This window comes from Telmatherina bonti, assembly GCF_933228915.1.
Source record: "Telmatherina bonti genome assembly, chromosome: 5".
Taxonomy (NCBI): domain Eukaryota; kingdom Metazoa; phylum Chordata; class Actinopteri; order Atheriniformes; family Telmatherinidae; genus Telmatherina; species Telmatherina bonti.
The window spans coordinates 2,718,774-2,740,703 of record NC_136623.1 but is presented as its reverse complement, the minus strand read 5'-3'; the positions used below and the strand labels follow the sequence as shown (position 1 = coordinate 2,740,703).

Genomic DNA, 21,930 nt, shown 5'->3' with positions numbered 1-21,930 from the left:
CTGGACCAGTCCTGCTGTCCTGGACCAGTCCTGCAGTCCTGGACCGGTCCTGCTGTCCTGGACCAGTCCTGGAGTCTTGGACCAGTCCTGGAGTCTTGGACAGGTCTTGCAGTCCTGGACCGGTCCTGGAGTCCTGGACCGGTCCTGCTGTCCTGGACCAGTCCTGCAGTCCTGGACCGGTCCTGCTGTCCTGGACCGGTCCTGCAGTCCTGGACCGGTCCTGCTGTCCTGGACCAGTCCTGGAGTCTTGGACCAGTCCTGGAGTCTTGGACAGGTCTTGCAGTCCTGGACCGGTCCTGGAGTCCTGGACCAGTCCTGCTGTCCTGGACCAGTCCTGGAGTCTTGGACCAGTCCTGCAGTCCTGGACCGGTCCTGGAGTCCTGGACCGGTCCTGCTGTCCTGGACCAGTCCTGCAGTCCTGGACCGGTCCTGCAGTCCTGGACCGGTCCTGCTGTCCTGGACCAGTCCTGGAGTCTTGGACCAGTCCTGGAGTCTTGGACAGGTCTTGCAGTCCTGGACCGGTCCTGCTGTCCTGGACCAGTCCTGCAGTCCTGGACCAGTCCTGCTGTCCTGGACCAGTCCTGCTGTCCTGGACCAGTCCTGGAGTCTTGGACAGGTCTTGCAGTCCTGGACCGGTCCTGCTGTCCTGGACCAGTCCTGCAGTCCTGGACCAGTCCTGCTGTCCTGGACCAGTCCTGGAGTCTTGGACAGGTCTTGCAGTCCTGGACCGGTCCTGGAGTCCTGGACCGGTCCTGCTGTCCTGGACCAGTCCTGCAGTCCTGGACCAGTCCTGCAGTCCTGGACCGGTCCTGCAGTCCTGGACCAGTCCTGCAGTCCTGGACCGGTCCTGGAGTCAAGGCTCAGTTTGGTGGAGAGGCGGGGTCCAGCTGTCTGTATAACTCCCTCAGCTCCTTGACCACCTCCAGGACCTCGTGAGCCTGGGTCCAGGCCGCCAAAGCCTCTTTTAGGAGCCTCTCTGCGTCGCCCCCCCCTCCGGACTCCTCCCCCCGCGCCTCCGTCAGGAGACGCTTCGTCTTCTCCAGCTTCCGATCGATGAGCTCCACCAGCTGCTCTACTGGCGGCGTTCCGGTCGAACGGCTCTGCGGTGACGCCAGGTTTTTGGAGGATCTGGTCTCTGATGGGGTCAGGATCTCGTCCATGGAGGCACAGCGGCTTTTCTCTGCCTGCATCAGGCGTTTTGCTGGCTGGGGTGTGTGGGCGGGGCCAGAGTGGGCGGGGCCAGTCTTTTCCCACTCCACCTCTTCTCGTGGAAGACTGTGAGACTTTGCTGAACCGTCGGCAGTCCGGGACGACAGCGCTCCGTCGGTTCTGGACCTGGGACAGTCCGGAGACTTGATGTCTGGTCCTTGATGACACACGGCGTCCTCTTGGACCAGGTCCAGGGTCAGCATCCCGTCTGAGGACGAGGTGGACGCCTGTGGGACAGAAAGGAACCAGTCAACCACAGAACCAGGACTAAGACCACACCAGGGAGCCCGGATATCCCAACCCCTACTTCTGACAAGACAGGGTTCTGGTTCTGAGGAACAGACCAGTAATGACAAACAGACTGCCGGAACCAGTCTGATCCAGGTCTTGCAGGATTTGATGGTACCACAGGGACCTTCGGGAGTCCAGGACTAAGAGGATAGGTTCTGGTCCTGGTCCTGTGAAGAAGGTTTTGGTTTTAAACAAGACCACAAGGAAGAAGAGAAGGTTCTGGTTCTGACCACGGCCAGCAGGTGTCCTCGGGTTGGCAGTCTTCGGTTCTGAGGAATCTTCACTCGGTCCCGGGTCAGATGGGACAGCTGTGAGTCCTCCACCGTCACCTGGACAGAGACGAATGTTAGAACTTCCCCAATCTGACTGGTTCGGTTCTAAAGGTGCAACAGGTTCTGTCAGAACTCCAGTACCTCATCAAAGATTCGGTTCTTGGCTCTGGTAATGGCTGCGTTCAGGTTGTTGATCCAGGACTCCTTTTCTTCCGGACTGACGGCCAGAAAGACCAGGTTAGGAGCCTGCAGCATGGGGGGCGTGGCTTAGTTAGGCACAGAATTTAACGGAGGGGGCGTGGCTTAGTTAGGTACAGAATTTAACGGGGGGGCGTGGCTTGGTTAGGTACAGAATTAAACGGAGGGGGCGTGGCTTAGTTAGGTACAGAATTAAACGGAGGGGGCGTGGCTTAGTTAGGTACCGAATTAAACGGGGGGCGTGGCTTAGTTAGGTACAGAATTAAACGGAGGGGGCGTGGCTTAGGTACAGAATTAAACGGAGGGGGCGTGGCTTAGTTAGGTACAGAATTAAACGGAGGGGGCAGGGTTTAATGATGGAACTGATTAGTTTTCAAACTGATTTAATAATTTTTTATACCAAACTATCTGTGTATGTGTGCAGGTGGGTACAACTGTGTCTAGGTATGTCTGGGTATGGACAGGTGTGTCCAGGTGTGTGGGTGGGTTTGGACAGGTGTGTGCATGTGTGTATAGCTGTGTCCAGGTATGTGTGGGTATGCAGAGCAGTGTGCAGGTATGTGGAGGTGTGTATAGGTCTGTACAGGTGTGTCCAGGTATGTGTGTGTGGGTATGGGACAGGTGTGTCCAGGTGTACCGTGTTTCCTGGCGAGCTGCAGCGCTGCAATCTGAACTTGCTGTGGTTCTTTTTGCTGCGACTCTTGTTCTTTCGGATCTCCTCACAGCGTTCATAGTCAGACAGGTCCAACACCTCATCAGCACGACCCAGATCCTTCACCTGCACACACAGGTAACAACACACAGGTCACCTGTCAGGAGTGTTGGGGGAGCGGAGCATGAAGGGTGTTAATATTGTCTTCTTTCCCTGAGGACAGATAGCCTAGCCTAGCTTAGCATACAGAGTGGAAACATGAACAGGCTCCATGCTAGGCTACATGAAACACATACACACACACACACACGTAGACCTGTTCGGTGTGTGCAGCTCAGGTCTTTCATTTCCATGGAAACAGCATCCATTATTAACCAGTGTTAAACCGAGACTTCCTGGGAGGGAGGACTCATGTGAAGGTCGTCTTTCTGAGTACGCGCTAAGCTAAAGTGGATCGGATCCGTCATGGACCAACAGGTCCATCAGCTGAGCTGATCCGGGTCTGGGGATCAAAGTCCAGTTTCAGACCCGCTGCTATCAGACCAGCAGGTGTTTCTCTGTGAGGTTGTGTTGAGGCGTCTCCATGTGTCTGGAGGTTGCCGTCTCTGCGCCTCGTTGGTTCTTTAGGGCTCCTGAAACTCATCCGAACTGTGATTTTTCCTTCCTCCACTCAGCTGCTGATGATCGGATCCGCTGACTGAGCATGTGCTGTTTAATAAATCATTAATCAGATAACCACCTTCATCATCATCATCATCAATATGTCCGTGGTGGTGCAGCGGTGACTGAACGGTCCCCACCTATTAGCTCCGCCCACCTGTTTACCAGGTGTCCCTGGTTTGGTCTGGTGTCCAGCTGAAAGATGATTGACAGATGAAGCAGCCAATCAGACGTCCTGCTGTCTGACTACAGAGATGACCTCTGTCTGTTATGCTGGCTTGGTGTGTGTGTGTGTGTGTGTGTGTGTGTGTGTTTGTTCTGGATGAATCGCGAGGACCGCCGGAGTTTTACAGACTGTGAATGGGGACATTTTACTTGGTGAGGTCTTTCTAGATGTTATTTATAGTTTTCAGTTTCAGACCGAGAGGAAGTCAGCAGTAATGCATTAAACATGTATTTATAAAAATATAACATGCTATACTGAAGTTTTACTTTTGGTTTTAACTGCCAAATATCGGACCTTATTTAAATTATATATATTACTGTCACAGAGTTTTGTGCTGTCCCCATTAAAGTGGCCAGATGTCACGTGCTTCTGTTACTTTTCACACGTCCCTCAAAACGGGGCGCCGTCCCGCATTGTTACGACCAGTCTTCACTTTCGTGAAGCAAAAAAAACCAAACAAAAAAAAACTGGCTTTTACTAACTGTGTGTGGTAAAATATTTGACAGCTGTCACATCATACCGCCTGCTGATTTGAGTTACACTCATGTCAATCAAATGTCCAACATTCTGGGGGAAAGTTTACGTTTCATTTGGAACAAATGGCTCAGATTCCTTTTTATTTCCTGCCTTTGGTGTCGCCGTTTCCCGTTTCTCCAGATGTTGTCGTACGCCGGGGTCAGAGTTGGCGTGGAGGTCGGGACGTTTTACCGCCAAGTCCTGCTTTTAGAAACCCCAGAAGTGGACTGGGACTGGTCTACGGCGGGTTTTGTGCTGCAGGGTTCGACATGAGGCTCCTGATCAGAAGCAGCCTTCGTCCAAACCCCTGCATGAACCTGGACCAGAACCAGGGTCCACAGAACCAGCGACTGGTTGAGGACAAATGAGAAATCTCCTGTGCCTTTTGGTCTCAAATATGGGAGGTTTGATTAAACTATATTATAAGTTTGTTTATGTTGTTACCACGGCAACCCCCACCCTCACGTCTGGACACAAATCAGATGAGGCGACTTGCAAATCATCTTTAAGAGACTCCGAAGACCTGATTTGAGAAACAAATTCTGTGACTCACTGGTCACCTTGGAGACTAGCACCTCCACCTGCTGTCAAAGGCCTTGTTCATCTGGATGATCCTCACGGGTTCTTAGCTGAACCATTAAACCGGGTCAGAACCATGAAACCGGGTCAGAACCATGAAACCGGATCAGAACCATGAAACCGGGTCAGAACATATCATGGATCTCAACTGAGCAGCAGAAAGAACTGAAACTTCTGAAGAGGAAGAACAATAATGAACGGAGGACGCTGCTGGTGCACGTGGTCTCTGCTGGTGCACGTGGTCTCTGCTGGTGCACGTGGTCTCTGCTGGTGCACGTGAACTCTGCTGGTGCATGTGAACTCTGCTGGTGCACGTGGTCTCTGCTGGTGCATGTGAACTCTGCTGGTGCACGTGGTCTCTGCTGGTGCACGTGGTCTCTGCTGGTGCATGTGAACTAAGCTGGTGCATGTGAACTCTGCTGGTGCATGTGAACTCTGCTGGTGCACGTGGTCTCTGCTGGTGCACGTGGTCTCTGCTGGTGCACGTGAACTCTGCTGGTGCACGTGGTCTCTGCTGGTGCACGTGAACTCTGCTGGTGCACGTGAACTCTGCTGGTGCACGTGGTCTCTGCTGGTGCATGTGAACTCTGCTGGTGCACGTGAACTCTGCTGGTGCACGTGGTCTCTGCTGGTGCATGTGAACTCTGCTGGTGCACGTGAACTCTGCTGGTGCACGTGGTCTCTGCTGGTGCATGTGAACTCTGCTGGTGCACGTGGTCTCTGCTGGTGCATATGAACTCTGCTGGTGCACGTGGTCTCTGCTGGTGCACGTGAACTCTGCTGGTGCATATGAACTCTGCTGGTGCACGTGGTCTCTGCTGGTGCACGTGAACTCTGCTGGTGCACGTGGTCTCTGCTGGTGCACGTGAACTCTGCTGGTGCACGTGAACTCTGCTGGTGCACGTGGTCTCTGCTGGTGCATGTGAACTCTGCTGGTGCACGTGGTCTCTGCTGGTGCATGTGAACTCTGCTGGTGCATGTGAACTCTGCTGGTGCACGTGAACTCTGCTGGTGCACGTGGTCTCTGCTGGTGCACGTGGTCTCTGCTGGTGCATGTGAACTCTGCTGGTGCATGTGAACTCTGCTGGTGCACGTGGTCTCTGCTGGTGCACGTGAACTCTGCTGGTGCACGTGGTCTCTGCTGGTGCACGTGAACTCTGCTGGTGCACGTGGTCTCTGCTGGTGCACGTGAACTCTGCTGGTGCACGTGAACTCTGCTGGTGCACGTGGTCTCTGCTGGTGCACGTGAACTCTGCTGGTGCACGTGGTCTCTGCTGGTGCATGTGAACTCTGCTGGTGCACGTGGTCTCTGCTGGTGCACGTGGTCTCTGCTGGTGCACGTGAACTCTGCTGGTGCATGTGAACTCTGCTGGTGCACGTGGTCTCTGCTGGTGCACGTGAACTCTGCTGGTGCACGTGGTCTCTGCTGGTGCACGTGAACTCTGCTGGTGCACGTGAACTCTGCTGGTGCATGTGAACTCTGCTGGTGCACGTGGTCTCTGCTGGTGCATGTGAACTCTGCTGGTGCATGTGAACTCTGCTGGTGCATGTGAACTCTGCTGGTGCACGTGGTCTCTGCTGGTGCATGTGAACTCTGCTGGTGCATGTGAACTAAGCTGGTGCATGTGAACTCTGCTGGTGCACGTGGTCTCTGCTGGTGCACGTGAACTCTGCTGGTGCACGTGGTCTCTGCTGGTGCACGTGGTCTCTGCTGGTGCATGTGAACTCTGCTGGTGCATGTGAACTCTGCTGGTGCATGTGAACTAAGCTGGTGCATGTGAACTCTGCTGGTGCACGTCTATTCCTGCTCGGACAGGAAGTCCAACAGCAGATCTCCACCACAGAAACTTCCAGATCGAACTTCAAACGTCCTTATTTGGTGCTGAAAGTGTTTTCAGGATGTCGTCGTCTCGGAAAGAGGAACAAAGAAACAGATGTGTACAAAAACCAACTTTCTGAGATTAAATACAGAAACGACTGTTGACCCTGAACGCACCACAACCCAAACATGTTTCTGGTGAAAACAGTCAAATGACTTTAATCGCTGACTTGCAAATTCGTTCAGCAGATGATCAGACGGAGAACCTGCAGAGAACCATGTGGAACTTTGTAGGTTCTATACAAGGAATATTCAGCTCAGTTCTAGCAGTCCTGCGGGTTTTTCATGTTTACCTGCTGGAACACACCTGATTCATGGTAAATAGTTATTTTGTAGAACTTAAATAGGATCCACTGAAAAAAGGTTCTGCAGGGACGTTCTATTCTATTCTATTCTATTCTATTCTATTCTACAGTCATTTAGACGCTTTTATCCAAAGTGACTTCCATACGAGTGAGAACAACACAAGCAGGAAATCAGACAGTAGAGGACATGGTAGGAAGATGCTGGTGGACTGTCCAGTTGGACGCAGGTCCTTCCATGAAACTACAGGTTTTTGGTTTTGTTTTGTTTACTCCCTTCCCATCCCATAATATCACCTATGTTACAACACAAACAATTAATATCATAATGTTTGTTGCAAAGAACTGGACTAAGTTCTCCAACTTTCCAACAAATAAAGCTATACTAAGTGTTGAAGTTCTCCTTGAAGAGCTGAGTCTTCAGCTGGGTCTTAAAAGTAGACAGGGACTCTGCAGAGCGGACAGAGTTTGGGAGATCATTCCACCATCGTGGAACAACAGAGGAAAGAGTCTGGCTGGTGATTTAGTCCCACGTATTGGTGGTAACACGAGGAGTCTTTCACTGGTGGAACGTAGCTGTGGAGAGGGAGTGTAGGTCTGGATTAGGGAGCTCTGAATCTGATGCTCTGCAACTGGAAACCAGTGAAGAGCGATTAGCAGAGGAGTGACATGAACCCGTTTGGACTGGTTGAAAACCAGACGCGCTGCTGGTTCTGGATCATCTGCAGAGGTTTAACCAGCATGCAGGCAGACCTGCCAGTAGGGAACTGCAGTAATCCATGTGTGAGATGACCAGAACCTGAACCAGAAGCTGAGTCGTGTGTTCTGTCAGGTACGTCTGATTCTCTTGATGTTGTAGAGAGCATATCAGCAGGTACGGGCAACCGAGGCAACATGGACCTTTAAGGTCAACTGGTCACCCACCATGACACCCAGATTCCAGGCAGCAGGAACAAGTGTGATAGAGTGGAGCTTCACACGTATCTGCAGAGGTAATGAAGGATCGGCTGGACAGACAATGAGCTCTGTCTTGGACAGATTGAGCTGAAGGTGGCGATCCTTCATCCATGTAGAGATATCAGCAAGACAAGCTGATATTCTCAGTGAAACGTTGTGTCGTCTGGTGGGAAGGAGAGGAAAAGCTGAGTGTCATCTGCATAGCAGTGGTAGGAGAAGCCATGAGAGCTTCTAACTGCACCAAGTGAGGAGGTGTATAGTGGAAAGAGAAGAGGGCCGAGCACCGATCCCTGAGGCTCCCCTGTTTTCATGTGATCTGGACACTTCTCCTCACCAGGATACTCTGAAGGATCTTCCTGAGAGGTAGGACGTGGTACACGAGAGGACAGATCCAGAGATGCCGAGCTCAGAGAGTGGAGAGGAGAATCTGATGGTTGGCTGGGTCAGAAGCAGCAGACTCGAGGACTGACCGGTAGATCTGGTCCAGCAGGACCAGGACTAACCAGTGGATCTGGTCCAGCAGGACCAGGACTGACCAGTGGATCTGGCAAGTCAGAGGGAGATATAAGATATAGGTTCTGCGGGGACGTTGTGTGTGAGTTAAAGGTTCTGCGGGGACGTTCTGTGTGAGTTAAAGGTTCTGCCGGGACGTTCTGTGTGAGTTAAAAGGTTCTGCCGGGACGTTCTGTGTGAGTTAAAGGTTCTGCGGGGACGTTCTGTGTGGGTTAAAAGGTTCTGCGGGGACATTCTGTGTGAGTTAAAGGTTCTGCGGGGACGTTCTGTGTGAGTTAAAGGTTCTGCGGGGACGTTCTGTGTGTGTTAAATGTCCTGCGGGGACGTTCTGTGTGAGTTAAAGGTTCTGCGGGGACGTTCTGTGTGAGTTAAAGGTTCTGCAGGGACGTTCTGTGTGAGTTAAAGGTTCTGCGGGGACGTTCTGTGTGAGTTAAAGGTTCTGCGGGGACGTTCTGTGTGAGTTAAAGGTTCTGCCGGGACGTTCTGTGTGAGTTAAAAGGTTCTGCGGGGACGTTCTGTGTGAGTTAAAGGTTCTGCCGGGACGTTCTGTGTGACTTAAAAGGTTCTGCGGGGACGTTCTGTGTGAGTTAAATGTCCTGCGGGGACGTTGTGTGTGAGTTAAAGGTTCTGCGGGGACGTTCTGTGTGAGTTAAAGGTTCTGCCGGGACGTTCTGTGTGAGTTAAAGGTTCTGCCGGGACGTTCTGTGTGAGTTAAAGGTTCTGCCGGGACGTTCTGTGTGAGTTAAAAGGTTCTGCGGGGACGTTCTGTGTGAGTTAAAGGTTCTGCCGGGACGTTCTGTGTGACTTAAAAGGTTCTGCCGGGACGTTCTGTGTGAGTTAAAGGTTCTGCGGGGACGTTGTGTGTGAGTTAAAGGTTCTGCCGGGACGTTGTGTGTGAGTTAAAGGTTCTGCCGGGACGTTGTGTGTGAGTTAAAGGTTCTGCGGGGACGTTCTGTGTGAGTTAAAGGTTCTGCCGGGACGTTCTGTGTGACTTAAAAGGTTCTGCCGGGACGTTCTGTGTGACTTAAAAGGTTCTGCGGGGACGTTCTGTGTGATTTAAAAGGTTCTGCCGGGACGTTGTGTGTGAGTTAAATGTCCTGCGGGGACGTTCTGTGTGAGTTAAAAGGTTCTGCCGGGACGTTCTGTGTGAGTTAAAAGGTTCTGCGGGGACGTTCTGTGTGACTTAAAAGGTTCTGCCGTGACGTTGTGTGTGAGTTAAAGGTTCTGCGGGGACGTTGTGTGTGAGTTAAAGGTTCTGCCGGGACGTTCTGTGTGAGTTAAAGGTTCTGCCGGGACGTTCTGTGTGAGTTAAAGGTTCTGCCGGGACGTTGTGTGTGAGTTAAAGGTTCTGTGGGGACGTTCTGTGTGAGTTAAAGGTTCTGCGGGGACGTTCTGTGTGAGTTAAAGGTTCTGCCGGGACGTTCTGTGTGAGTTAAAGGTTCTGCCGGGACGTTCTGTGTGAGTTAAAGGTTCTGCCGGGACGTTGTGTGTGAGTTAAAGGTTCTGTGGGGACGTTGTGTGTGAGTTAAAAGGTTCTGCAGGGACGTTCTGTGTGAGTTAAAGGTTCTGCGGGGACGTTGTGTGTGAGTTAAAGGTTCTGCGGGGACGTTCTGTGTGAGTTAAAGGTTCTGCCGGGACGTTCTGTGTGAGTTAAAGGTTCTGCCGGGACGTTGTGTGTGAGTTAAAGGTTCTGTGGGGACGTTGTGTGTGAGTTAAAGGTTCTGCGGGGACGTTCGGTGTGAGTTAAAGGTTCTGCGGGGACGTTGTGTGTGAGTTAAAGGTTCTGCCGGGACGTTCTGTGTGAGTTAAAGGTTCTGCGGGGACGTTCTGTGTGGGTTAAAAGGTTCTGCGGGGACATTCTGTGTGAGTTAAAGGTTCTGCGGGGAGGTTCTGCGGGGACGTTCTGTGTGAGTTAAATGTCCTGCGGGGACGTTGTGTGTGAGTTAAAGGTTCTGCGGGGACGTTCTGTGTGAGTTAAAGGTTCTGCGGGGACGTTCTGTGTGAGTTAAAGGTTCTGCGGGGACGTTCTGTGTGAGTTAAAGGTTCTGCGGGGACGTTCTGTGTGAGTTAAAGGTTCTGCCGGGACGTTCTGTGTGAGTTAAAAGGTTCTGCGGGGACGTTCTGTGTGAGTTAAAGGTTCTGCCGGGACGTTCTGTGTGACTTAAAAGGTTCTGCGGGGACGTTCTGTGTGAGTTAAATGTCCTGCGGGGACGTTGTGTGTGAGTTAAAGGTTCTGCGGGGACGTTCTGTGTGAGTTAAAGGTTCTGCCGGGACGTTCTGTGTGAGTTAAAGGTTCTGCCGGGACGTTCTGTGTGAGTTAAAGGTTCTGCCGGGACGTTCTGTGTGAGTTAAAGGTTCTGCCGGGACGTTCTGTGTGAGTTAAAAGGTTCTGCGGGGACGTTCTGTGTGAGTTAAAGGTTCTGCCGGGACGTTCTGTGTGACTTAAAAGGTTCTGCTGGGACGTTCTGTGTGAGTTAAAGGTTCTGCGGGGACGTTGTGTGTGAGTTAAAGGTTCTGCCGGGACGTTGTGTGTGAGTTAAAGGTTCTGCCGGGACGTTGTGTGTGAGTTAAAGGTTCTGCGGGGACGTTCTGTGTGAGTTAAAGGTTCTGCCGGGACGTTCTGTGTGACTTAAAAGGTTCTGCCGGGACGTTCTGTGTGACTTAAAAGGTTCTGCCGGGACGTTCTGTGTGATTTAAAAGGTTCTGCCGGGACGTTGTGTGTGAGTTAAATGTCCTGCGGGGACGTTCTGTGTGAGTTAAAGGTTCTGCGGGGACGTTCTGTGTGAGTTAAAGGTTCTGCGGGGACGTTCTGTGTGAGTTAAAGGTTCTGCCGGGACGTTGTGTGTGAGTTAAAGGTTCTGCGGGGACGTTGTGTGTGAGTTAAAGGTTCTGCCGGGATGTTCTGTGTGAGTTAAAAGGTTCTGCGGGGACGTTCTGTCTGAGTTAAAGGTTCTGCCGGGACGTTCTGTGTGACTTAAAAGGTTCTGCCGGGATGTTCTGTGTGAGTTAAAGGTTCTGCGGGGACGCTGTGTGTGAGTTAAAGGTTCTGCCGGGACGTTCTGTGTGAGTTAAAGGTTCTGCGGGGACGTTCTGTGTGGGTTAAAAGGTTCTGCGGGGACGATGTGTGTGAGTTAAAAGGTTCTGCGGGGACGTTGTGTGTGAGTTAAAGGTTCTGCCGGGACGTTGTGTGTGAGTTAAAGGTTCTGCCGGGACGTTCTGTGTGAGTTAAAAGGTTCTGCGGGGACGTTCTGTGTGAGTTAAAGGTTCTGCGGGGACGTTCTGTGTGACTTAAAAGGTTCTGCCGGGACGTTCTGTGTGAGTTAAAGGTTCTGCCGGGACGTTCTGTGTGACTTAAAAGGTTCTGCGGGGACGTTCTGTGTGAGTTAAAGGTTCTGCCGGGACGTTCTGTGTGACTTAAAAGGTTCTGCCGGGACGTTCTGTGTGAGTTAAAGGTTCTGCGGGGACGTTGTGTGTGAGTTAAAGGTTCTGCCGGGACGTTGTGTGTGAGTTAAAGGTTCTGCCGGGACGTTGTGTGTGAGTTAAAGGTTCTGCGGGGACGTTCTGTGTGAGTTAAAGGTTCTGCCGGGACGTTCTGTGTGACTTAAAAGGTTCTGCCGGGACGTTCTGTGTGAGTTAAAGGTTCTGCGGGGACGTTCTGTGTGACTTAAAAGGTTCTGCCGGGACGTTCTGTGTGAGTTAAAGGTTCTGCCGGGACGTTCTGTGTGAGTTAAAGGTTCTGCCGGGACGTTCTGTGTGAGTTAAAGGTTCTGCGGGGACGTTGTGTGTGAGTTAAAGGTTCTGCCGGGACATTCTGTGTGAGTTAAAGGTTCTGCGGGGACGTTCTGTGTGGGTTAAAAGGTTCTGCGGGGACGATGTGTGTGAGTTAAAAGGTTCTGCAGGGACGTTGTGTGTGAGTTAAAGGTTCTGCGGGGACGTTGTGTGTGAGTTAAAGGTTCTGCGGGGACGTTCTGTGTGAGTTAAACGTTCTGCCGGGACGTTCTGTGTGACTTAAAAGGTTCTGCCGGGACGTTCTGTGTGACTTAAAAGGTTCTGCCGGGACGTTGTGTGTGAGTTAAAAGGTTCTGCGGGGACGTTGTGTGTGAGTTAAAGGTTCTGCGGGGACGTTCTGTGTGAGTTAAAGGTTCTGCGGGGACGTTCTGTGTGAGTTAAAGGTTCTGCCGGGACGTTGTGTGTGAGTTAAAGGTTCTGCCGGGACGTTCTGTGTGAGCTAAAAGGTTCTGCCGTGACGTTCTGTGTAAGTTAAAGGTTCTGCGGGGACGTTCTGTGTGAGTTAAAGGTTCTGCCGGGACGTTGTGTGTGAGTTAAAAGGTTCTGCGGGGACGTTCTGTGTGAGTTAAAGGTTCTGCGGGGACGTTCTGTGTGAGTTAAAGGTTCTGCCGGGACGTTCTGTGTGAGTTAAAAGGTTCTGCCGGGACGTTCTGTGTGAGTTAAAAGGTTCTGCCGGGACGTTCTGTGTGAGTTAAAAGGTTCTGCCGTGACGTTCTGTGTGAGTTAAAGGTTCTGCGGGGACGTTCTTTGTGAGTTAAAGGTTCTGCCGGGACTTTCTGTGTGAGTTAAAAGGTTCCGCGGGGACATTGTGTGTGAGTTAAAAGTTCTGCGGGGACGTTGTGTGTGAGTTAAAGGTTCTGAGGGGACGTTCTGTGTGAGTTAAAAGGTTCTGCGGGGACATTCTGTGTGAGTTAAAGGTTCTGCCGGGACGTTCTGTGTGACTTAAAAGGTTCTGCCGGGACGTTCTGTGTGAGTTATTCAATTCAATACTTTATTAGGTCCCCGTAGGGCAATTTGTGTGCAACCAGTCGCATAAAAGTGCAATCAGTCAACAACAACAAACAAGAAAAATAATAAAATAATAAAAGGCAAGTTAAATAACAGTGGAAACACGGTAAGATGAGAACATCACAGCACATGAAGCGACACCAAAAGTAGCAAATTAACAACTATGATTCATTTAAAAATCCAATGGCTCTTGGGATGAAGGAGTTTCTGACTCTATTGGTTTTAAACTTAGGCACGCAATATCTCCTGCCTGAGCGCAATGGCTGAAACTGCCTGTGCAGAGGATGGGCAGGATCTGCAAGGATTTTCTTTGCCTTGCATACAGCCCTGCATTTGTAAAGATCCCACAAATCACTTAAACAACAGCCAGTAATTTTACTGCACTCTTTAACTATGCTTTGTAAGTGGTTTCGATTTTTAAGATTTAACATGCCAAACCAGCAGAGAAAAGCAAAGGTAAGAGTTGACTCCACAAAACAGGAATAAAACATTTTCATAAAAACATTGTCGACGTTAAAAAATCTCAATTTACGAAGGAAGTGCATTTTCTGGTGAGCTTTACTACAGACAGCATCAACCTGGGTGTCGAATGTTAATTTACTGTCCAGTACTGTTCCCAAGTACTTGTACTGATGCACCACCTCAACTACCTGTCCATTTATCAGGGCAGGAGTGGATTTCCTAACATCTATCAACAATTCTTTTGTCTTTGACACATTTATGTGCAGGAAAGAAGACTGACACCACTCAAGAAAGTCAGTCAAGACAGGGCCATGATCAAGAACATCACCAGAGACCAGAGAAACTATGACAGAATCATCAGCAAGAGTTAAAGGTTCTGCGGGGACATTGTGTGTGAGTTAAAGGTTCTGCCGGGACGTTGTGTGTGAGTTAAAGGTTCTGCGGGGACATTGTGTGTGAGTTAAAGGTTCTGCCGGGACGTTGTGTGTGAGTTAAAGGTTCTGTGGGGACGTTCTGCGTGAGTTAAAGGTTCTGCCGGGACGTTCTGTGTGAGTTAAAGGTTCTGTGGGGACGTTCTGCGTGAGTTAAAGGTTCTGCCGGGACGTTCTGTGTGAGTTAAAGGTTCTGTGGGGACGTTCTGCGTGAGTTAAAGGTTCTGCCGGGACGTTCTGTGTGACTTAAAGGTTCTGCGGGGACGTTGTGTGTAAGTTAAAGGTTCTGCCGGGACGTTCTGTGTGAGTTAAAGGTTCTGCGGGGACATCCTGTGTGAGTTAAAGGTTCTGCGGGGACGTTCTGTGTGAGTTAAAGGTTCTGCGGGGACGTTCTGTGTGACTTAAAAGGTTCTGCCGGGACGTTCTGTGTGAGTTAAAAGGTTCTGCCGTGACGTTCTGTGTGAGTTAAAGGTTCTGCGAGGACGTTCTGTGTGAGTTAAAGGTTCTGCCGGGACGTTCTGTGTGAGTTAAAAGGTTCTGCGGGGACGTTCTGTGTGAGTTAAAGGTTCTGTGGGGACGTTCTGTGTGAGTTAAAGGTTCTGTTGGGACGTTCTGTGTGAGTTAAAGGTTCTGCGGGGACGTTGTGTGTGAGTTAAAAGGTTCTGCAGGGACGTTGTGTGTGAGTTAAAAGGTTCTGCGGGGACGTTGTGTGTGAGTTAAAGGTTCTGTGGGGACGTTGTGTGTGAGTTAAAGGTTCTGCGGGGACGTTCTGTGTGACTTAAAAGGTTCTGCGGGGACGTTCTGTGTGAGTTAAAAGGTTCTGCCGGGACGTTCTGTGTGAGTTAAAAGGTTCTGCCGGGACGTTCTGTGTGACATAAAAGGTTCTGCCGGGACGTTCTGTGTGAGTTAAAGGTTCTGCGGGGACGTTCTGTGTGAGTTAAAGGTTCTGCGGGGACGTTCTGTGTGAGTTAAAGGTTCTGCCGGGACATTGTGTGTGAGTTAAAGGTTCTGCCGGGACGTTGTGTGTGAGTTAAAGGTTCTGTGGGGACGTTCTGCGTGAGTTAAAGGTTCTGCCGGGACGTTCTGTGTGAGTTAAAGGTTCTGTGGGGACGTTCTGCGTGAGTTAAAGGTTCTGCCGGGACGTTCTGTGTGAGTTAAAGGTTCTGTGGGGACGTTCTGCGTGAGTTAAAGGTTCTGCCGGGACGTTCTGTGTGAGTTAAAGGTTCTGCGGGGACGTTGTGTGTAAGTTAAAGGTTCTGCCGGGACGTTCTGTGTGAGTTAAAGGTTCTGCGGGGACATCCTGTGTGAGTTAAAGGTTCTGCGGGGACGTTCTGTGTGACTTAAAAGGTTCTGCCGGGACGTTCTGTGTGAGTTAAAAGGTTCTGCCGTGACGTTCTGTGTGAGTTAAAGGTTCTGCGAGGACGTTCTGTGTGAGTTAAAGGTTCTGCCGGGACGTTCTGTGTGAGTTAAAAGGTTCTGCGGGGACGTTCTGTGTGAGTTAAAGGTTCTGTGGGGACGTTCTGTGTGAGTTAAAGGTTCTGTTGGGACGTTCTGTGTGAGTTAAAGGTTCTGCGGGGACGTTGTGTGTGAGTTAAAAGGTTCTGCAGGGACGTTGTGTGTGAGTTAAAAGGTTCTGCGGGGACGTTGTGTGTGAGTTAAAGGTTCTGTGGGGACGTTGTGTGTGAGTTAAAGGTTCTGCGGGGACGTTCTGTGTGACTTAAAAGGTTCTGCGGGGACGTTCTGTGTGAGTTAAAAGGTTCTGCCGGGACGTTCTGTGTGAGTTAAAAGGTTCTGCCGGGACGTTCTGTGTGACATAAAAGGTTCTGCCGGGACGTTCTGTGTGAGTTAAAGGTTCTGCGGGGACGTTCTGTGTGAGTTAAAGGTTCTGCGGGGACGTTCTGTGTGAGTTAAAGGTTCTGCCGGGACGTTGTGTGTGAGTTAAAGGTTCTGCCGGGACGTTCTGTGTGAGTTAAAGGTTCTGCGGGGACGTTCTGTGTGAGTTAAAGGTTCTGCGGGGACGTTCTGTGTGAGTTAAAGGTTCTGCCGGGACGTTGTGTGTGAGTTAAAGGTTCTGCCGGGACGTTCTGTGTGAGCTAAAAGGTTCTGCCGTGACGTTCTGTGTAAGTTAAAGGTTCTGCGGGGACGTTCTGTGTGAGTTAAAGGTTCTGCCGGGACGTTGTGTGTGAGTTAAAAGGTTCTGCGGGGACGTTCTGTGTGAGTTAAAGGTTCTGCGGGGACGTTCTGTGTGAGTTAAAGGTTCTGCCGGGACGTTCTGTGTGAGTTAAAAGGTTCTGCCGGGACGTTCTGTGTGAGTTAAAAGGTTCTGCCGGGACGTTCTGTGTGAGTTAAAAGGTTCTGCGGGGACGTTCTGTGTGAGTTAAAAGGTTCTGCCGTGACGTTCTGTGTGAGTTAAAGGTTCTGCCGGGACGTTCTGTGTGAGTTAAAGGTTCTGCCGGGACGTTCTGTGTGAGTTAAAAGGTTCCGCGGGGACATTGTGTGTGAGTTAAAAGTTCTGCGGGGACGTTGTGTGTGAGTTAAAGGTTCTGAGGGGACGTTCTGTGTGAGTTAAAAGGTTCTGCGGGGACATTGTGTGTGAGTTAAAAGTTCTGCGGGGACGTTGTGTGTGAGTTAAAAGGTTCTGCGAGGACGTTCTGTGTGAGTTAAAAGGTTCTGCGGGGACGTTGTGTGTGAGTTAAAGGTTCTGCGGGGACGTTGTGTGTGAGTTAAAGGTTCTGCGGGGACGTTCTGTGTGACTTAAAAGGTTCTGCCGGGACGTTCTGTGTGAGTTAAAGGTTCTGCGGGGACGTTCTGTGTGAGTTAAAGGTTCTGCGGGGACGTTCGGTGTGAGTTAAAGGTTCTGCCGGGACGTTGTGTGTGAGTTAAAGGTTCTGCCGGGACGTTCTGTGTGACTTAAAAGGTTCTGCCGGGACGTTCTGTGTGAGTTAAAAGGTTCTGCGGGGACGTTGTGTGTGAGTTAAAGGTTCTGCGGGGACGTTCTGTGTGAGTTAAAGGTTCTGGGGGGACGTTCTGTGTGAGTTAAAGGTTCTGCCGGGACGTTCTGTGTGAGTTAAAAGGTTCTCCCGGGACGTTCTGTGTGAGTTAAAGGTTCTGCCGGGACGTTCTGTGTGACGTTAAAGGTTCTGCGGGGACGTTGTGTGTGAGTTAAAGGTTCTGCCGGGACGTTGTGTGTGAGTTAAAGGTTCTGCGGGGACGTTGTGTGTGAGTTAAAAGGTTCTGTGGGGACGTTCTGTGTGAGTTAAAAGTTCTGCCGGGACGTTCTGTGTGAGTTAAAGGTTCTGCCGGGACGTTCTGTGTCAGTTAAAGGTTCTGCCAGGATGTTCTGTGTGAGTTAAAAGGTTCTGCGGGGACATTTGTGTGAGTTAAAGGTTCTGCCGGGACGTTCTGTTTGAGTTAAAAGGTTCTGTGGGGACGTTCTGTGTGAGTTAAAAGTTCTGCCGGGACGTTCTGTGTGAGTTAAAAAGTTCTGCCGGGACGTTCTGTGTGAGTTAAAAGGTTCTGCGGGGACGTTGTGTGTGAGTTAAAGGTTCTGCGGGGACGTTGTGTGTGAGTTAAAGGTTCTGCGGGGACGTTGTGTGTGAGTTAAAGGTTCTGCGGGGACGTTCTGTGTGAGTTAAAGGTTCTGCCGGGACGTTGTGTGTGAGTTAAAGGTTCTGTGGGGACGTTCTGTGTGAGTTAAAAGGTTCTGCCGGGACGTTCTGTGTGAGTTAAAAGGTTCTGCGGAGACGTGTGTGAGTTAAAGGTTCTGCGGGGACGTTCTGTGTGAGTTAAAGGTTCTGCGGGGACGTTCTGTGTGAGTTAAAGGTTCTGCCGGGACGTTCTGTGTGAGTTAAAGGTTCTGCCAGGACATTCTGTGTGAGTTAAAAGGTTCTGCGGGGACATTTGTGTGAGTTAAAGTTTCTGCCGGGACGTTCTGTGTGAGTTAAAGGTTCTGCGGGGACGTTCTGTGTGAGTTAAAGGTCCTGCCAGGACGTTCTGTGTGAGTTAAAAGGTTCTGCGGGGACGTTCTGTGTGAGTTAAAGGTTCTGCCGGGACGTTCTGTGTGAGTTAAAAGGTTCTGTGGGGACATTGTGTGTGAGTTAAAAGTTCTGCGGGGACGTTCTGTGTGAGTTTAAAGGTTCTGCGGGGACGTTCTGTGTGACTTAAAAGGTTCTGCCGGGACGTTCTGTGTGAGTTAAAAGGTTCTGCCGGGACGTTCTGTGTGAGTTAAAGGTTCTGCGGGGACGTTGTGTGTGAGTTAAAGGTTCTGCCGGGACGTTCTGTGTGAGTTAAAGTTTCTGCGGGGACGTTCTGTGTGAGTTAAAGGTTCTGCCAGGACGTTCTGTGTGAGTTAAAAGGTTCTGTGGGGACGGTCTGTGTGAGTTAAAAGGTTCTGCGGGGACGTTCTGTGTGAGTTAAAGGTTCTGCCGGGACGTTCTGTGTGAGTTAAAGGTTCTGCTGGGACGTTCTGTGTGAGTTAAAAGGTTCTGCGGAGACGTGTGTGAGTTAAAGGTTCTGCGGGGACGTTCTGTGTGAGTTAAAGGTTCTGCGGGGACGTTCTGTGTGAGTTAAAGGTTCTGCCGGGACGTTCTGTGTGAGTTAAAGGTTCTGCCAGGACATTCTGTGTGAGTTAAAAGGTTCTGCGGGGACATTTGTGTGAGTTAAAGTTTCTGCCGGGACGTTCTGTGTGAGTTAAAGGTTCTGCGGGGACGTTCTGTGTGAGTTAAAGGTCCTGCCAGGACGTTCTGTGTGAGTTAAAAGGTTCTGCGGGGACGTTCTGTGTGAGTTAAAGGTTCTGCCGGGACGTTCTGTGTGAGTTAAAAGGTTCTGTGGGGACATTGTGTGTGAGTTAAAAGTTCTGCGGGGACGTTCTGTGTGAGTTTAAAGGTTCTGCGGGGACGTTCTGTGTGACTTAAAAGGTTCTGCCGGGACGTTCTGTGTGAGTTAAAAGGTTCTGCCGGGACGTTCTGTGTGAGTTAAAGGTTCTGCGGGGACGTTGTGTGTGAGTTAAAGGTTCTGCCGGGACGTTCTGTGTGAGTTAAAGGTTCTGCGGGGACGTTCTGTGTGAGTTAAAGGTTCTGCCAGGACGTTCTGTGTGAGTTAAAAGGTTCTGTGGGGACGGTCTGTGTGAGTTAAAAGGTTCTGCGGGGACGTTCTGTGTGAGTTAAAGGTTCTGCCGGGACGTTCTGTGTGAGTTAAAGGTTCTGCTGGGACGTTCTGTGTGAGTTAAAGGTTCTGCGGGGACGTTGTGTGTGAGTTAAAAGGTTCTGCGGGGACGTTGTGTGAGTTAAAGGTTCTGTGGGGACGTTGTGTGTGAGTTAAAGGTTCTGCGGGGACGTTCTGTGTGACTTAAAAGGTTCTGCCGGGACGTTCTGTGTGAGTTAAAGGTTCTGCGGGGACGTTCTGTGTGAGTTAAAGGTTCTGCGGGGACGTTCGGTGTGAGTTAAAGGTTCTGCGGGGACATTCTGTGTGAGTTAAAAGGTTCTGCCGGGACGTTCTGTGTGAGTTAAAAGGTTCTGCCGGGACGTTCTGTGTGAGTTAAAAGGTTCTGCGGGGACGTTGTGTGTGAGTTAAAGGTTCTGCGGGGACGTTGTGTGTGAGTTAAAGGTTCTGGGGGGACGTTCTGTGTGAGTTAAAGGTTCTGCCGGGACGTTCTGTGTGAGTTAAAAGGTTCTGCCGGGACGTTCTGTGTGAGTTAAAGGTTCTGCCGGGACGTTCTGTGTGACGTTAAAGGTTCTGCCGGGACGTTCTGTGTGAGTTAAAGGTTCTGCGGGGACGTTGTGTGTGAGTTAAAGGTTCTGCCGGGACGTTGTGTGTGAGTTAAAGGTTCTGCGGGGACGTTCTGTGTGAGTTAAAAGGTTCTGTGGGGACGTTCTGTGTGAGTTAAAGGTTCTGCCGGGACGTTCTGTGTGAGTTAAAGGTTCTGCGGGGACGTTCTGTGTGAGTTAAAGGTTCTGCCAGGACGTTCTGTGTGAGTTAAAAGGTTCTGCGGGGACATTTGTGTGAGTTAAAGGTTCTGCCGGGACGTTCTGTGTGAGTTAAAGGTTCTGCCAGGACGTTCTGTGTGAGTTAAAGGTTCTGCCGGGACGTTCTGTGTGAGTTAAAGGTTCTGCGGGGACGTTCTGTGTGAGTTAAAGGTTCTGCCGGGACGTTCTGTGTGAGTTAAAAGGTTCTGCGGGGACATTGTGTGTGAGTTAAAAGTTCTGCGGGGACGTTGTGTGTGAGTTAAAGGTTCTGCGGGGACGTTCTGTGTGAGATAAAGGTTCTGCGGGGACGTTCTGTGTGAGTTAAAGGTTCTGCCGGGACGTTCTGTGTGAGTTAAAAGGTTCTGCGGGGACATTGTGTGTGAGTTAAAAGTTCTGCGGGGACGTTGTGTGTGAGTTAAAGGTTCTGCGGGGACGTTCTGTGTGAGTTAAAAGGTTCTGCGGGGACATTCTGTGTGAGTTAAAGGTTCTGCGGGGACGTTGTGTGTGAGTTAAAGGTTCTGCCAGGACGTTCTGTATGAGCTAAAGGTTCTGCCAGGACATTCTGTGTGAGTTAAAAGGTTCTGCCAGGACGTTCTGTGTGAGTTAAAGGTTCTGCGGGGACGTTCTACTCCCGGTGCATTAGTGAAACCGGAGATCTCCGCTTGTCTGCAGCTCAGACTGAAACTTGACTCCTGCAGAACGTCAGTTGTAGAAAGTGGAGAATTAACTCGATGAAAGCAACAGAAGCTTCAGTAGAACTCAGAGGAAACCTAGTAGAGCCCAGTAGACTCTCTTTGATCCAGAACCATAATGAGTGGCGTCTCTATGACAACAATATCTGCCACACTACACCACATGGCTGTGACGTCTGACACTTGGTTTCCATAGTGATATTTAAAGCAAAAGAAACCTGTCTTCTTCAATTTGTCTTCACCTGTTGGCCACGCCCCCTTCCACTCACCTCCTTCTGACAGATGAACAGCTGGTCTCCTCGCAGAACCATGAAGCGGCTCTTCCAGATCTCCCTGAAGATCCCCTTCCCGCAGAACTTTCTGATCCAGCCCACCTTGTCAGGAGGCGGGTACTGTGGACCTGAGTCCAGCGGACCCTGACACAGAAGACAGGAAGATGAGAACCTGCACACCTGCAGACGTTCACACCTGCCGCATGTTCCTGGTTCTTCTGCAGCTTTTACTAGACCCTAGTCTGTGGTGCGTTCAGGGTCTTTTGGTTTAGTGAGTCTAGTCTGTGGTGCGTTCAGGGTCTTTTGGTTTGGTGAGTCTAGTCTGTGATGCGTTCAGGGTCTTTTGGTTTGGTGAGTCTAGTCTGTGGTGCGTTCAGGGTCTTTTGGTTTGGTGAGTCTAGTCTGTGGTGCGTTCAGGGTCTTTTGGTTTGGTGAGTCTAGTCTGTGGTGCGTTCAGGGTCTTTTAACACCAGTAATATTAACCTTGGGCATTTTATGCTCGCTTACGGACTTCCTGAAGATTTTCACTTCCTTCTGGTTGTTTTCTAAACTAAATTCGATCGACGTTTACTCTGGAAACCGGAAGTCCAGCTCGCGCCTCTTCATAATAAAGGCTAATCCTTCTGTTCGTCGCGCGCCGGTTTAACGGGATAGAAGTGGCTGGAGCCGCTTATGTAGGTCCCGTAACACTCACCCGTTTCCCGGAGTTGTTCTTCTTCATGCCGCCGGCTGTCAGGCTGCTGACGGGACTTCTACCACTTCCCCGTAACTCCGTTATTCCTCCGCCGGGACAAGCGGGTTAAACCCGGATAAAGTCAGGACGAGCCTCCCCCTCAGCTCGCGGTTCTCGGCGGGACTCTGCTGCCTGCTGCCGCCGGGCTCCGCTGCTCTCTGACCGGCCAGGAGCAGCTCTGATAGTCGGTGTCCGGTTACTCCTCCCTCTCCTCCACCATCCTCCTCCCCGGACACCCCGCTGGCTCAGCGGCTCCTCGGCAGCCACACAGCGCCCCCAACCGGCAGACCACTGCACCTGGTTCTGCTCAGTATCTTCATCTGACG

The 21,930-nt window shown here is 50.9% G+C and overlaps 1 protein-coding gene across 1 annotated transcript; it reads right to left on the bottom strand.

Moving 5' to 3' along the window:
• Positions 1 to 832: 832 nt before the first annotated feature.
• Positions 833 to 21,664, bottom strand: plekho1b (pleckstrin homology domain containing, family O member 1b). The gene is made up of 6 exons (XM_079240736.1): positions 21,566 to 21,664; positions 20,869 to 21,015; positions 2,608 to 2,748; positions 1,914 to 2,018; positions 1,731 to 1,829; positions 833 to 1,436 (listed from the first exon to the last, which is right to left on the bottom strand). Exons 1-6 carry the CDS (start codon positions 21,590 to 21,592, stop codon positions 861 to 863), a joined length of 1,095 nt encoding a protein of 364 aa, XP_079096862.1. The 5' UTR covers positions 21,593 to 21,664; the 3' UTR covers positions 833 to 860.
• Positions 21,665 to 21,930: the final 266 nt, after the last annotated feature.